This window comes from Felis catus, chromosome D2 (assembly GCF_018350175.1).
Source record: "Felis catus isolate Fca126 chromosome D2, F.catus_Fca126_mat1.0, whole genome shotgun sequence".
NCBI classification, from domain to species: Eukaryota; Metazoa; Chordata; class Mammalia; order Carnivora; family Felidae; genus Felis; species Felis catus.
Genome location: NC_058378.1, coordinates 69,337,551 through 69,351,348, shown reverse-complemented (window position 1 = coordinate 69,351,348; position 13,798 = coordinate 69,337,551). Strand labels below are relative to the sequence as shown.

The 13,798-nt window shown below is 42.7% G+C and overlaps 1 protein-coding gene across 1 annotated transcript in view; it reads left to right on the top strand.

Annotated features, from left to right (window-relative positions):
• Positions 1 to 10,370, top strand: part of LOC101101087 (guanylate cyclase 2G-like) — a 43,348-nt gene extending 32,978 nt beyond the window's left edge. The window contains 7 exon segments of the mRNA XM_011287645.3: positions 901 to 1,078; positions 2,675 to 2,814; positions 3,711 to 3,904; positions 5,868 to 6,042; positions 7,448 to 7,546; positions 8,793 to 8,884; positions 10,210 to 10,370. Coding sequence (XP_011285947.3) covers positions 901 to 1,078; positions 2,675 to 2,814; positions 3,711 to 3,904; positions 5,868 to 6,042; positions 7,448 to 7,546; positions 8,793 to 8,884; positions 10,210 to 10,314 — 983 coding nt within the window. The 3' untranslated portion in view covers positions 10,315 to 10,370.
• Positions 10,371 to 13,798: the final 3,428 nt, after the last annotated feature.

Here is a 13,798-nt window from a genome sequence, read left to right as displayed (position 1 = left end):
TCTATCTTGGAGTTGTCCAACCTCCCAACTGATATTGTTAAAAATTTGTGTTCTTTGGGGTTTACTCTCTGTGCAGTAAAGTTCTATGGGTTTTGGCAAATACACAGTGTCATGTACCCTATAGACAGTCTCATCACCTTAAATAAATCCCTGGTGACTTACGTGTTCAGCACCTTCTCCTCCCCAAGCTCCTAACGGTATCTCACCTGTTTTCTGTCTCTATAATTTTGCCTTTTCTAGAATGTCATATAAACAGAATCATACAGCGTGTAGCCTTTTCAGACTACCCTTTTATACTTAGTAAAATGCCCTTAAGATTCATCCATGTTGTTACACCCACAGTATTTTTACACAAAAACATGTATACGTTGTTCTCAAATTATTATTTCCTCTGAAAAACCTGGTATAGCAGAATGTTTAATAAATGTCAGTAGAAGCCAATGCAGAAGTGAAAGAAAATAGGTTTACAAAGTTGGACACCGAGGCAGCACATGATGGTGACATTTATTATTTGTTAAAATAACTTTTATGTGACATTTTATATGGAATGCAAATTGCAAAAGGTGTGCTTTGCGGGTTTCCCATCCCAGATGCTTATACACTCCTGAAGTCACATAGAGATATGCTTTACTTCAAGAGAAGTTCCATTGGAAGAAAAACAACTTAATCTAAAAACAGATTCATTAGAAGGTGCTGATATGTTTTACAGTAGGATTCTTCATTTTCCACGAGGATCCCAAATATTTCTCATAAAATGTTCAGGTTTCTCTGAAATTCCAATCTGTTCAATATACTTATACATTCAATTCACAAATTTAAGAGCACATATGTTTAAAGTGAAGTGTACTACATGGCCCAAAGCTCAGACATTTTGCTATTTAAACCCCAAATGAATTTCAGAAGTCATCAGCCATATCAAAGACCCCATGGCCTCAGTTCCACTCCGAGCTTCCCTGTCAGAGGAGAAGGGCAATGAAAAGATTGTGGCCATAGCGAGAGCATGTTGGGATGAATCTCCAGAGAAAAGGCCCACTTTCTCTTCCATCAAGAAAATTTTACGAGAATCCAGTTCCAAAGGGTGAGTTAGATGTGTGACGTTTTCTCCCAATCATTTAACCATTAGAATTTTATTTTTTTATAAAATATCTTTAATGTTTATTTTATTTATTTTGAGAGAGAGAGCACAAGCAGGGGAGGAGCAGAGAGCGAGGGAGAGAGAGATAATTCCACGCAGGCTCTGCACCGTCAATGCAGAGCCGGATGTGGGGCTCAGTCTCCCGAACAGCAAGATCATGACCTGAGCAGAAATCAAGAGTCGGATTCTTAACAGACTGAGCCACCCAGGTGCCCCTAACTATTAGAATTTTAAAACTACATGGCTGTGACTGGTTCTGTGTGGCCCACCCCATTCATTCATTCCTCCACTCGTTCAGTTATTTATCCATCCATTCATTTATTCATCATATACCCACTCAATGCCTGTCACATGCAAAGCACCGTGTTACATGCTGGCTAGAGTTGGGTGATAAATTCTCCCTTTATTTCATTAATGACACAAAAGTGTATCAGACATCAGCACATCCATTGTCCTCCTTTGTCCATTCCAGATATCTCTAATCAATCAAGGCTCTCTTTCCCAGCGAATTTTGACATGACCTCAGAATGTTTTCCAAACCAGCATTCCAAAGGTCATGGCTCATCAGTTGGGGTTGGACTATAGTATAAGAAACTATTCGCCAACCTTAGAGTAAGTCATCAGCTTGAATTATTCATGCCTCTCAAACAACCTCCTCAACAGTAGCTTGTTTCACATTAGGATAGCTGTTTCATCTTTTGGCATATTGAACATAGGCAGACATAGCCATGATAGAAGTAGCCTGAGTTTATAGAAGGACCCTGGGCCGGGATTCTGGCATCTACTCCTAACTTGGCCAGTCTGCTATGCATTCTTAACACAACAGCCCTGTATTCTGTATTTTCCACATCAAAATTGTTTTGAATGGTATGTCTTGGGTCAATCATGACTTTTACTTAAAAAAATCTGGTCCCCGATGTTAAAGCAAGTCTATTTCCTATGTGAGCCTCAGTTTCCTCATCTGAAAAATGGGGTATTTAAATGATTTTTCTGAAGACCCTTCTAAAACAAGAGCCTACAGGGTCTAGAAGTGCCCCCCTTACATATGTCATCCAAAAGGAAAATAGCTGGTATTATTCAGGGGGAAAAAAAGACCCATCCTGAAATACACATTTTTGACTGACCATGATGATAATATGGAGCATATTGGGAAATGGGGGAGTGGCAGTGAAGGCCACCATTTGCTGAGTACCTGCTGAGTGCCAGACACAGCTGTAGGCACTGTGTACCCATCATCTCCCTGGATCCTCAGAAAAGCCCTATGAGGTATGCATTATTATCCTCATTTTCCAGATGAACAAACTGAGGCTTGGAGAAATGAAGGGTGTAGAACAAGATAACAGAGCTGGTAAAGGGCAGTCTCTGTCCCACACCATGGCTTCACTGCCATTGTCATTCTACTGCTGTCCATTGGCAGCCCTTAGGTAGGAAACCTTCAGGGTGATACATGTTTTCTTGGAACATATAGCTGGATGTTGTGCTCTATTGTGACCCTAATGTTCTTGGAAAAAAAGATGTTCATTTTGGGTTCTTTTAAAGCCATGTGAACATCCTAGACAGTATGGTGAGCAAGCTGGAGGTGTATGCCAATCACCTGGAGGACGTGGTGGAAGAGAGGACCAACCAGCTGATGGCGGAGAAGAGGAAGGTGGATAGGCTTCTGTCCACAATGCTGCCAAGGTATTCCAAAGCACTGGGGGCCTTGACAAAGGACCCAGAAAGCAATAGCGTCACTATCTAAGGGGCGCCATGTACAGAGTACTTTTTTGTTCTTTTCCTAAGAGGAACTCAGGTTCTTCTAAATGCGTCAAGCATTTTGCAGGCAATTTGGTACACCCTGCAAACGGAGATAGAGGCAAAGGCTCTGCCTGAAATCTTGAATTCACAGGAGTAGAGAATGTCTCTTAACAGGGAAGATGGCGGATGCAGCTATGGGAGATAGACCACTAGATGGCGCTTTAGTGTCATGAGTCTGATTAATAGCTAGTTTCTCAGTACTTCAGATTGTGCTCCAAAGACTTTGCACAGTACAATGTGCACCCACGACTTCAGATTCAAAACTTGCTTCATTTTTGGCTCTGCTTGCACCTTTACACTGTCTAAAAACTTGGCAGAAGCGTCGGCTATTAAAACTTCTGCACCCTTCTTGCGTGTCTTGACAGAGATGGAGTTAGGGATTGTTAATGTGAGATTGGTTGATTGAAGCAAACGCATTGGCTTGTGGATTGATGGATGCTTCCTTTTGCTTCACATCTGCAAATTGCATTTTTACACTCAAACGCTATAGCCAATAGAGAAAAATGGGATGCCCTCCGGGAGAAAAATCCTTACTGCAAAGGCATTTCTGTGACCTGCCCCCCAGGTCTAGTTTATACCCACCAATTAAAATATCTCTTCAGAGAAAAATGCAAGTAGAAAAATGGGTGTCAAAAGAATCCCTTTAGATGATGGATTTTGTTGACCGAAAATCTAATCCACTGAAGCAAAAGGACCTATCGGAAAGATTTTGCAGGGGTTTGTAGGAGGCAAGATGAATAAGAGTCCGTTCAAAACCAATCTCTATTCTTTGGTTTCGGCTTCACTGGAGGACAGCTCATAGCTGGAAGGTCCGTGGCACCAGAACATTTTGAGTCTGTGATAACCTTTTTCTCCGACATTGTTGGATTCACAAAACTGTGTTCTCTCAGCTCCCCCTTGCAAGTGGTAAAGCTGCTTAATGACCTGTACAGCTTATTTGATCACATCATTAAAACATATGATGTGTATAAGGTGAGACATACCCCGGGGCTGTGAGGGAACACGCTCCTTGTCTGCCGACTCTAGGGCGTGAGTAAGGATGGACCCGGCCCTAGATGTGAGCCAGGAGGAAGGCTTTATTTCAGGCTGGCAGTCCATCTCAATTCATGGCAGAAACTCAATATTTTATTCCTGTTTGTTTTCTTGGAAAAGGGCTTGATTAATCACAGATGAATGTGCTTGTCAATAATCCCCAGTTGCTTCTTGTTTCTTTCCATTATTTTATCTGGCTGTTAACACATTTCTAGAGAGATACTGCCCTTCTACTGGCTAATCCCTCCAGTTCCCTCCAGAATATATTTCCTTCAGATTCAGAGAGGCTCACCTTTAAAGGTTGTTTTTGGACCCTGTGTGAGTCTCACTGCTGTTACCGTGATCCTTAGCAATGCAGGTGAAGACAGACTCCTAAGTTTAGATGATCAGAATTGTGGCTGACATGAGAACGTCTGCCTAGTGCTACTTGGGGGTATGTATGAATATGGTCACCCAGAGTAAAAACTGATTTTTCAGGGAAGGATAGCAACAATGAATAATTTAGCTTCATTTAAGCGGTGAGGATGATGGTTGCTTCAGGTGTTTTCTGAGTTTTCTGATGGGGCCACATCATGACTGCGGGGTTCCCAAGCTCACATGTGCCTGGGGCAAGTCACAGGTGCACTAGCTCCGATCGTGATTGCAGGGCTTTACCTGTGGCCTGGGGTCTGGGGAGATTTGGGAGACAGTGTGGTCATGTCCCCCAGTGACATGCCTTTATATCCCTAATGTTCCCCCCACAGATATTGCCTCTGTTTAAGGGTGAAAGAAAAGGTGTGTGAATAATCTCCAAGAGCAGATCACACATACCTCAAAACAAAAGCTACTCTGCTTAGGAGGGCTTCCTCTGGGATTTCTTCTTGGCATTGTTTTCTGGGTTATGTTTTGCATGAGTTAATACTAAATCAGTTTCAATGTCCAAAGGATGTACCCATGGTGGGGAGAGGTAGCCTAGAAGCAATCTGACTTGTATATGGGTTGATTTTGTGTAATTCTGGGGTGACCAGTAGACAGAGGTATTTTCACTGCCTGGCTAATGCCTGAAATTCCACCTTTACCACATCATCTTTGGATTCTGCTAAAAAGCAAATGTATCTGGAAAGGGCTGTATCTTTAATTTTTTTTAACGTTTATTTATTTTTGAGAGACAGAGAGAGACAAAGCAGGAGCGGGGGAGGGGCAGAGGGGGAGACATAGAATTCGAAGCATGCTCCAGGCTCTGAGCTGTCAGCGAGCCCAACGCAGGGCTCAAACCCATGAACTGTGAGATCATGACCTGAGCTGAAGTCAGAGGCTTAACTGACTAAGCCACCCAGGCGCCCCAGGGCTGTATCTTTAAAGTTGACACTGGTCATTGGTTCTCTAATGAGAATAAGGAATCTGAAAGCTAATTTTATTAGGATTTATTAGGGGAGAGAAGAGGACAGATCAGGCAGATACATGCATTTATACATAAGTGTATATATTGTGTATAATGTATAGATATGTATAAATGTATTGAAGAGCCATTGTATGGGGTGAAGACATTTCTGGTTGGGTAAGATGAATTCCACTTGATGGATGCATGTGATCCCTCAAGATTTACCCTATTCCCACACTACTGTCTGTTTAACTGGTTTTAAACTTGAGCTGAGGAAATATGGTCACCACCACTATCAAATTTCAGAGGAGAAAACAGTGTGCATAGGAGGGCTCAGGGAAGAAAGGCTTTGTGGAAGAACCAGGACAAGAGCAGAAACGTGAGGAAATGCTGGGGCGTGGATGGAGTGGAGGTCGGGGAATATGACTCTCCAAAGTGCAGGGAATGCAGGGCTCAGTAACGAAGGGCCTTGGTCTCTGACCCCACCGCTACGCCAGCCTTTTTCTTGGAGAACACAAGGCCACTCTGTTGCTTTATTTTCAGGTTGAAACCATTGGAGATGCATACATGGGTGCTAGCGGACTTCCTATCCGCAATGGAATCCAGCATGTGGACGAGATTGCCACGATGTCCTTACGTTTCCTCAGTGCCGCTGTCCACTTCCAGATTGGGCACATGCCTGAGGAGAAGCTCAGGATCAGGAATGGCATCCACACAGGTAGCCAGCCCTGATGGCAGGTGGCCTTGTGGTCCAGGCATGGCAGCAGGTGGTTCTGGATTCAAGTCCTAAGTCTGACGTTTTTAGGACCTGGAAATTGAATGGTAGCATCTTTTGAGGGAAACAAAAGTTCACATTGTCTTTGCACACGTATTTCCAGTTAGCCGGATTACTTGGTAACAGCAAAGATACCCAGAGACTCCAAGGTGTTAAACCAAAAGTTAGGAGGAGACCAAGAAGTAGGACAGTCATACCAGGCTACTTTCCCCCCATACCTCTGCATCAAATGCCCTTTGATCTGGTCTGGTTTTTGTCAAACTCATGGGCAGGTGACCTGTGCAAAAGTGACCAGCACTTGGCTTAATGCTCTTCTGTCTCAATTTCTTAGTTATAAATATAATAATATTATAATATTAATTTTCTTATTTTCTTAATAATTTTTGAATGAGGGGTCCCTTATTTTTATTTTAGACTGGGCCCTGCAAACTATGTAGCTAGCCCTACTCCTACCTGTCCTCCAGGGCTTGACCAAAATAAAACCTGACCCCTAATCAGCATTAGTGCCCCAGTTGTTTTGTTTCCATCTCTAGTGTGTGAATAACACTGTCATTAATTTCTGCCTTAACTTGGTTGTCATAACAAAATACCACAGACTAAGTGACTTAAACAACAGATATTTATTTTCTCACAGTTCTAGAGGCTGGGAAGTCCAAGATCAGGGTTCCAGCATGGTCAGGGTCTGGTGAGAATCCTCTTCCTATCTTGCCAAAGCCTGCCTTCTGATTATGTCTTCATATAGCGGAGAGAGAGAGCCTGGCGGTCTCCTTCTCTTCTCATAAGGGCACTAATCCCACCATGAGGGCCCTACCCTCATAACCTCATCTAAACCTAATTATCTCCCAAAGGCCCTACTTTCTAATACCATCATATTGAGGGTTAGGGCTTCAATATGTGAATGAGGGAGGGGGTTACAAACATTCAGTTAATTATAATGGGGCGCCTGAGTGGCTCAGTCGGTTGAGCGTCCGACTTTGGCTTGGATCTTGATCTCATGGTTCATGGGTTCGAGCCCCACATCGGGCTCTGTGCTGATGGCTCAGAGCCTGGAGCCCGCTTCGCATTCTGTCTCTCTCTCTCTGCTCCTCCCCTGCTCACACGTTCTCTCTGTCTCTGACTCTCAAAAATAAGTAAGGATTAAAAACAAATTTATAATTGATTATGTCGTTTTCCACCAAAAGTCTGTGGGTTCTGTAGGTTGCCTCTATGCAGACCCTAAGATCTATTGCCAACCTTTGCCTAGGCACTTGAGTATTTGTTGAATTGCCTTTGTTGACTTAATGTGTATCACAGGTCCAGCCCTCGGGGAGTGCAGGTTGGCTATGCCCTTCTGTTCTTCTCTTCGTAGGTCCTGTAGTGGCTGGTGTGGTGGGAATCACCATGCCCAGGTACTGTCTGTTCGGAGACACTGTGAACATGGCATCCAGAATGGAAAGCAGCTGTTTGCGTGGGTACTGTTTGCAGAACTTTGCGAATACAAGATCGCTGTCCCTCTAGTCTCCTGTCTTTAACCAGAGGGTGTTTTTAGAAGACCCATTTTCATTTTGTCTACTATTTTCTGTTTGGAGGATAAGGTCATCACCTCAGACAACATTGATCACAAACTTTGTAGACAGGGTTTTGCGTAGTGCTTGCTATGAGAACACATATGACTTCCTTCCAAGATTTTCAATTCTAAACAGTCAAGGACACATATAATAAGATCATTTAAAGGAAGAGCAGAAGTTGGCAAGCTTTTCCCATACAGGGCCAGACAGTAACTATTTTAGGGTTTATGGGCCATAGTCTCTGTTACTTAACTACTGTTGTAGTATGAAAGCAGCCATTTATAACATACGAATGATGGGTAAGGCCATATTCCAATAAAACTTTATTTGTAAACACAAGTGGTGGGCTGGATTTGGCTGGAGGGTGGTAATTTTCCCATCCCTGATGCAGAATATGGTTTTGGTGGTGCAGAATTGATCTATGGCCAGGAACTCCAAGGGGTATCATATTAGTTTGCTATTGCTAGACAATGTATGCTATTTATGAGCTGTTTATCAGCTAGAAAAAATAATTACTTAGGGATTTAAGTTTCACAATGTTTAGGTTAACATTGTTTTGAATTTGTAAATTTTCCACAATATGTAAAAACATACAAAAATATTTTCTCTTCTGATTACTTCATTGTTTAAGCTAATCAGCCAAGTCTCAAACACTGGTTTAAACCTCTCCTTGAACTTGTAAGTCAAGATTTTAAGAGTAAATGTTGAAAGTGGGAGCCCCAAATGTAGGCCCCAAGCCTGATTCTGGTTGCAGGGCTGGTTGTGAACAATGTTTTCAGTGATGTGTCCCAGCTCTGGTACCACCAACTCTGGTATCCTCAGGAACCTGAGGAGCCCAGTGGACCTCCATCCATGGGGAGTACCAGCTTGCATATGGAGTCAGTTATGCCTACTGTTTCTAAACTGAACCTGTTAAAGCTTGAGCAACACTAACAATGTCTGAACAATGTCTGCAATGTTTGGGGTGTCCCACCGCAAGAGTCCCAGACTTCAGAGAGGTTGTCTGTGATTTGCTTTCCTAAGAAGTACTAGCAGCCTAAGAGTGTGAGCAATGCAGCATTCCCTCTCCACAGCAGCCCTGCCCCCTGACCCCCAGATGGAAGCCACAACCAAGGTAATAACTAGGCAATAACTGGTTTATGGCAGCTCTCCGGATTCATGTCTCTCAGAGCACTGCATCCAGCCTGCTGGCATTGGGAGGGTACGATTTGCAAAAGAGAGGCACCATCCCAGTCAAGGTAAGACCAACCTAGTGCACCCTGCCTGCCCCATTTGTGTTGGTGATGGAGATGGATTGAGAAAGTTGATGGGATGAGGGTGTCTTTGCGTTGTGGTGTGTGGAGACTGCCAAGGTCTATGTGGAGGCTCTTGTGACCGCCACGTCTTCGTCCCTCAGAGAAGACTGTATGCTTCCCTCAAATGGTCAAACATGGAATCTATGACAGAAAACACCTTAGCTCCTACCTAGACCAACCCCCTAGGGGATGCCTCCTTTCTCTTGGCCACAAATGGTCTCCTGGCTTCTGCTTGAATACACCAATCTATTCTTTCACAAAGCAACAGCAAGGACGAGCTCAGAAATTACCATGCCCGCATTGCCTCCTATGTCCTTTCTGATTCAAAAGGGCCCACATAGAGGAGACAGAGGCCCATTGGTGTGGGGGCACCAGGACCTCCTCTCAATTCATTTAAATACCTTTTCCCTTCCCCTCTGCCTTCTCCTCTGTCCGGTCTGTCTGAAATACACCATTATGCATTCTCAACTTTCCCTATAGCACCGGCCTTTGATGGGGTGGGAAACGGATGCTCCTCTTGAGATGTTCTGAAGAACATCTTGGAGATGTTCCTGGTGGAAGTGGTGGGTGGTTACTATGATGTTAGGTGTCTGGGTGGGTATGGGGGCTCCTGGGAAGAAGTGAAAGGGAAGAGGATGGCAGCAACTTCCCAGTTTGCTGAGCCTGAACCTCGCACACTATACTTGATCAATAGACTTCAGGCAAGACGCAGATTTTTCTAGAAGGCGGCAGTAGAGACCTCCCTTTGAGTCGTGTCCTACTATTCACTGGCTGTCTGATTTGTGGGCTCGATTTTATTGCCAGTCAAATGCGAATGGTGACAAAGTTGTCCTCAAAGGGGAGAGGCAGGGGTTAAATGTGGACACGTATATGAGATGCTTCACCTGGTGCTCTGCTGATCATAAGAGCTCAATAGATTTTATTGTTATTTTTATTATTTTGTATTATTTTGTATTTTTTAAATTTTATTATTGTTTTTAAAAGATATTCAGGGAAATCGCAGGGAAATTCAGCCTTGACTGGCCCTCACCTCCTAGAGCATTGCTGACTATCCCTTTAGGCTTATCGGCAAAGCCCAAGGAAATCAAGGTTTCATCTATAAACGTCTTTCCTTCACTGAGGCAGCTCCTGTCTACATGCAGTTTTGGCTAAGAACAACATTTTCAGGAAATAAGCAAGGGACACCAAGTTGTCTGCCCAGAGCCCACACTTCACAGGCAGCCTTTCCACCTGAGTGATTCACCAGCACTCTCTTCTGCCTCCCACAGGGCAAAGGAGAACAAACAACTTTCTGGTTGAAAGGCAAGGAAGGCTTGACTATTCCACTCCCTCAATTTATGGAAGAGGAAGCTAAAGTCCCAGAGATCTTCTGAGCTATTTTCTTTAAAGATGTTTATGGGGTCCCGTGAAAGTCTGAGGACCATTCTGTGAGATGCATTGAATATCCCATTCAGGAGGTGTAGATCTGGGGGGAGCCAGTAGGGGGAGCCATCTAGCTGGCCTCCCCTTCCTGCCCTAGAGTTCTGTGGCCTAGACCAAATGAGGAGTTCGAAGAGCTGGATATAGTGAACTCATTTTCTGGGCGACCAGGGCTGGGCTGTTGCTCCCAGACCTGCCAGTGAACTTGTCCTGGCTGCCAGATATTTCCGGCCTATTAGCTTGTGAATTTGCAGTGAACCCAATTTCATTCGGAGAGAGAGGAAAGCTAGAACAAAACCTGGGGCTGTTGGCCCCACCCTGTGCTGCCTTCCTTTGCAAGGGGCTGATCTCTAACCCTTGGTTATCAGAAGGCATCTCAGGAATGTTTTGGGGGGGATAAAGCTCTAGCTAAGGTGCGAACAACCACTGAAATCCAACAGGATCAGGCCCTTCCAGGTACGCCAGATCTTGGCAGTCAGTCCCTGGAAGGCCTGGTCCTGAGCTCTGATTTTCTGTGAGCACAGCAGCTTTCAAATGGAAATGTCCCATTCTCAATTTATTGCTTAATTTCTTTCCTATCCAAAGCGAAGGAGTAAAGATAGGCTTTTCTTCCAATCGAGGCTTGAATTTTAAGTGGAATTTTTCATTCACTTATGAATTGCTATTTTTTTTCAGTCTCTGATAGACGAAGATGAACCCATCCATTCTGCAATACACATTTTCCCCTTTACATAAAGAACAGGATTTCATCATGCCTGTCAAGTGGTTTCTTGTAGTAGACTTACTGAACCACTAATGAACTTACAGTCCTTTTTTTTTTTTTTTTTTTTTTGATCCCTTGCAACTCCTCACATCCAGTTTTTCTTCCTTGTGGCTGCTCTTAAATATGGGAGAGTGCTTCAGATGATATATTGTGTTTGAGACCTTTTCCTGGTGAATTTCTCATGACTGGAAAAGTGAGAATCAATGAGACTGGGAATGTTTTCTTTTGTACGTGACCTGTAAGCTGCCTTTGTAGGGATATTTTTGGCCTCTGTATAGGAAAATAAGCTACTTTTTGGTGAGTTTAGAGCCGTTAATAACACATTTTACAAAAAGTTTGGTGGAATTCTTGCCTTTTTTAGGAAGAGAGACACTGAATAGGGGCCAAGGGAAATGCTTTACAAACAGTCCCATCTTCATGGAACTACTCTGTGCTTCCATTGGCAGGACTTTGCTTCTGCCCGGAGAGAGGCGACTGAGCTCTAGGACTTTCACAGATTCCATTCTCTCTAACATGATCCCATTTTTTATTGTGGTGAGATCTGCTCCTCTCTCTAGGCCTTTCATCCAAGATTGAAAGTATTAGTCAAAAGAAGGCATTTATCTGAAAGTGACAGGGGAGCTTCCCTTGCTACCTCAGCATAGCGACAATGGACCAATATTTGTCTTCTCATCCTTCAGGACTTCTTCCCTTATTTGGGAGCAGGGCTTCTGGATTCCACCCGCTTTGTTCTACCATGGAAGGGAATAGAACAACCTCTGCTATGAGGTCTTTCAGAGAAATAGCCCATTCCCCATCCATCCATCCATCCATCCATCTATCCATCTATCCATCAATATGACATTTCATTTATTCAAAGAGCTTTTTTATAGCACTTACTCTTTGCCAGGTACCATATGGTGGCTGTGGTGGGGTGAGGGGGTGGAGGGGAGATGAGGATATGACACTTTCCTTGATCTTTAGCTCTCAGTTTAGTTGAAGAGAGGTGACACAAGTTTTAGTACTGTTATATTAAGGACTAATACAGGTATATACCAAAGTATAGGGAACTAAGAAGTCCAATGTTGTTGCATTTAAAAAGCATTAGAAAATGATACACAGATGTAGGGGTAGGGTGGGACATAAGGATTGTCTAATATTATCCCAGCTTTGTATTTGTATGTAGTGTGTGTGTTTGTTCCCTTCCAGCTCTAGCCCACGTGCTGACCCAAGTAATGTTTATACAATAAAGACTTTGCTACTTCTGTCTTTTTCATGGAACATTATAAACATTTGACATCTACGCTCATACAAACACATAATACATATATCTACACATGTGCATCCACATACATTCACATGTGCACACACATGTACATGTATACACACATGAATGTCTGTCTAAATCTGTCTCTTTTGGTTGATCAATAGGTAAAGATTCATGTGTGTATATTCAGTATATATGTGTATATGTATATATGCATGTCTGTCTATTTTTTCTTTATATTACCCAAGCTTTGAGAGAGAAGGAGAGTCTTTAAGGATCATAAGCAGGAATTTGATAAGATTAATTTCCTAAAATCTACATCCAATGTTTTTTCTATGTCAACCAAGGATACCTAAGGGAAAATATACTCTTTATTTGTTCTATAAATATATCTTATGTTTGACACTCACAAGAATTTATAACAGATTGAGTGTTTTCTCTTAATTCCTTGATAGAGAAGTTAGAAGATACGAAGGACTTTAGTTAACCTGAGACTGAAACATGTTTGGTTGTTGGTGATTGACATTAGGGCATTAGAGACGTGGAGAGCATACAGATGGCTTTGCCTCCTTGCATCAGAAACTGAATGCTGGAAGTTTTGGAAAGTAAATATAGGGTAGAATGATGGAAAGTCAGTGGTATGTATGTGAATCTAATAAGTTCTAGTTGTAGGAACCTCTGGGAGGGTCGAGGAGTTGGCTATCAATATGACATATTAACACTGTAAGCTGTAGCCATAGTTTAATTATTTTAAGGCATTTTATTTATTCCATAGCACCAGGTGGAGATACAAGATCATTAAACAATATGATAAAATAAAGCAAAACTAATACAGCATTGTTTTACTCTGACGGCCAAAGATATATGATAATGTCTCTATGCTATTTAAGAGTTTTTGAGTAGAACCAATAAAATATGTCTTTTGTCCTTCCTGACTATAAAAATTCTGAGTTTACAGGAAGAAGAGATCCCAAACTAGTTGGAACTCCAGCTTTGAGACCAGTTCAAGCTTCCTTGAGTCACTTGAATCTAGTCTGTTGCTAAATAAACACGTACTCCCTGTGATCAGAAATTTGGGAACTAGCTGAATTTCTCAGTTTCTTAACACAGTTGTAAAAGCCCCAACAAACTACAGATCTCAAAACTTCTCAAATGCATTAAACATGGAGATACAAACTGATGTGTTTTCAAATTATAAGGCCACTAATTAAGTCTGTACAAGACGAAGGAAGAAAAAGTAGAGCTCTGGCTTTTTCTAGCACATTCTAGCTTCTAAGGATTTGCCAGTTCTGTATGAGGATTGGTTCATTTACTTTTCTTATCGTGTTGACCATGTGCATCATTAAAATCAACGTCTTCTGGATCACTGGGGTGGCAGTATTATCAGGGTGCAGCACCACGTGATTCCACGGGCCGTTTTTGCATGTGT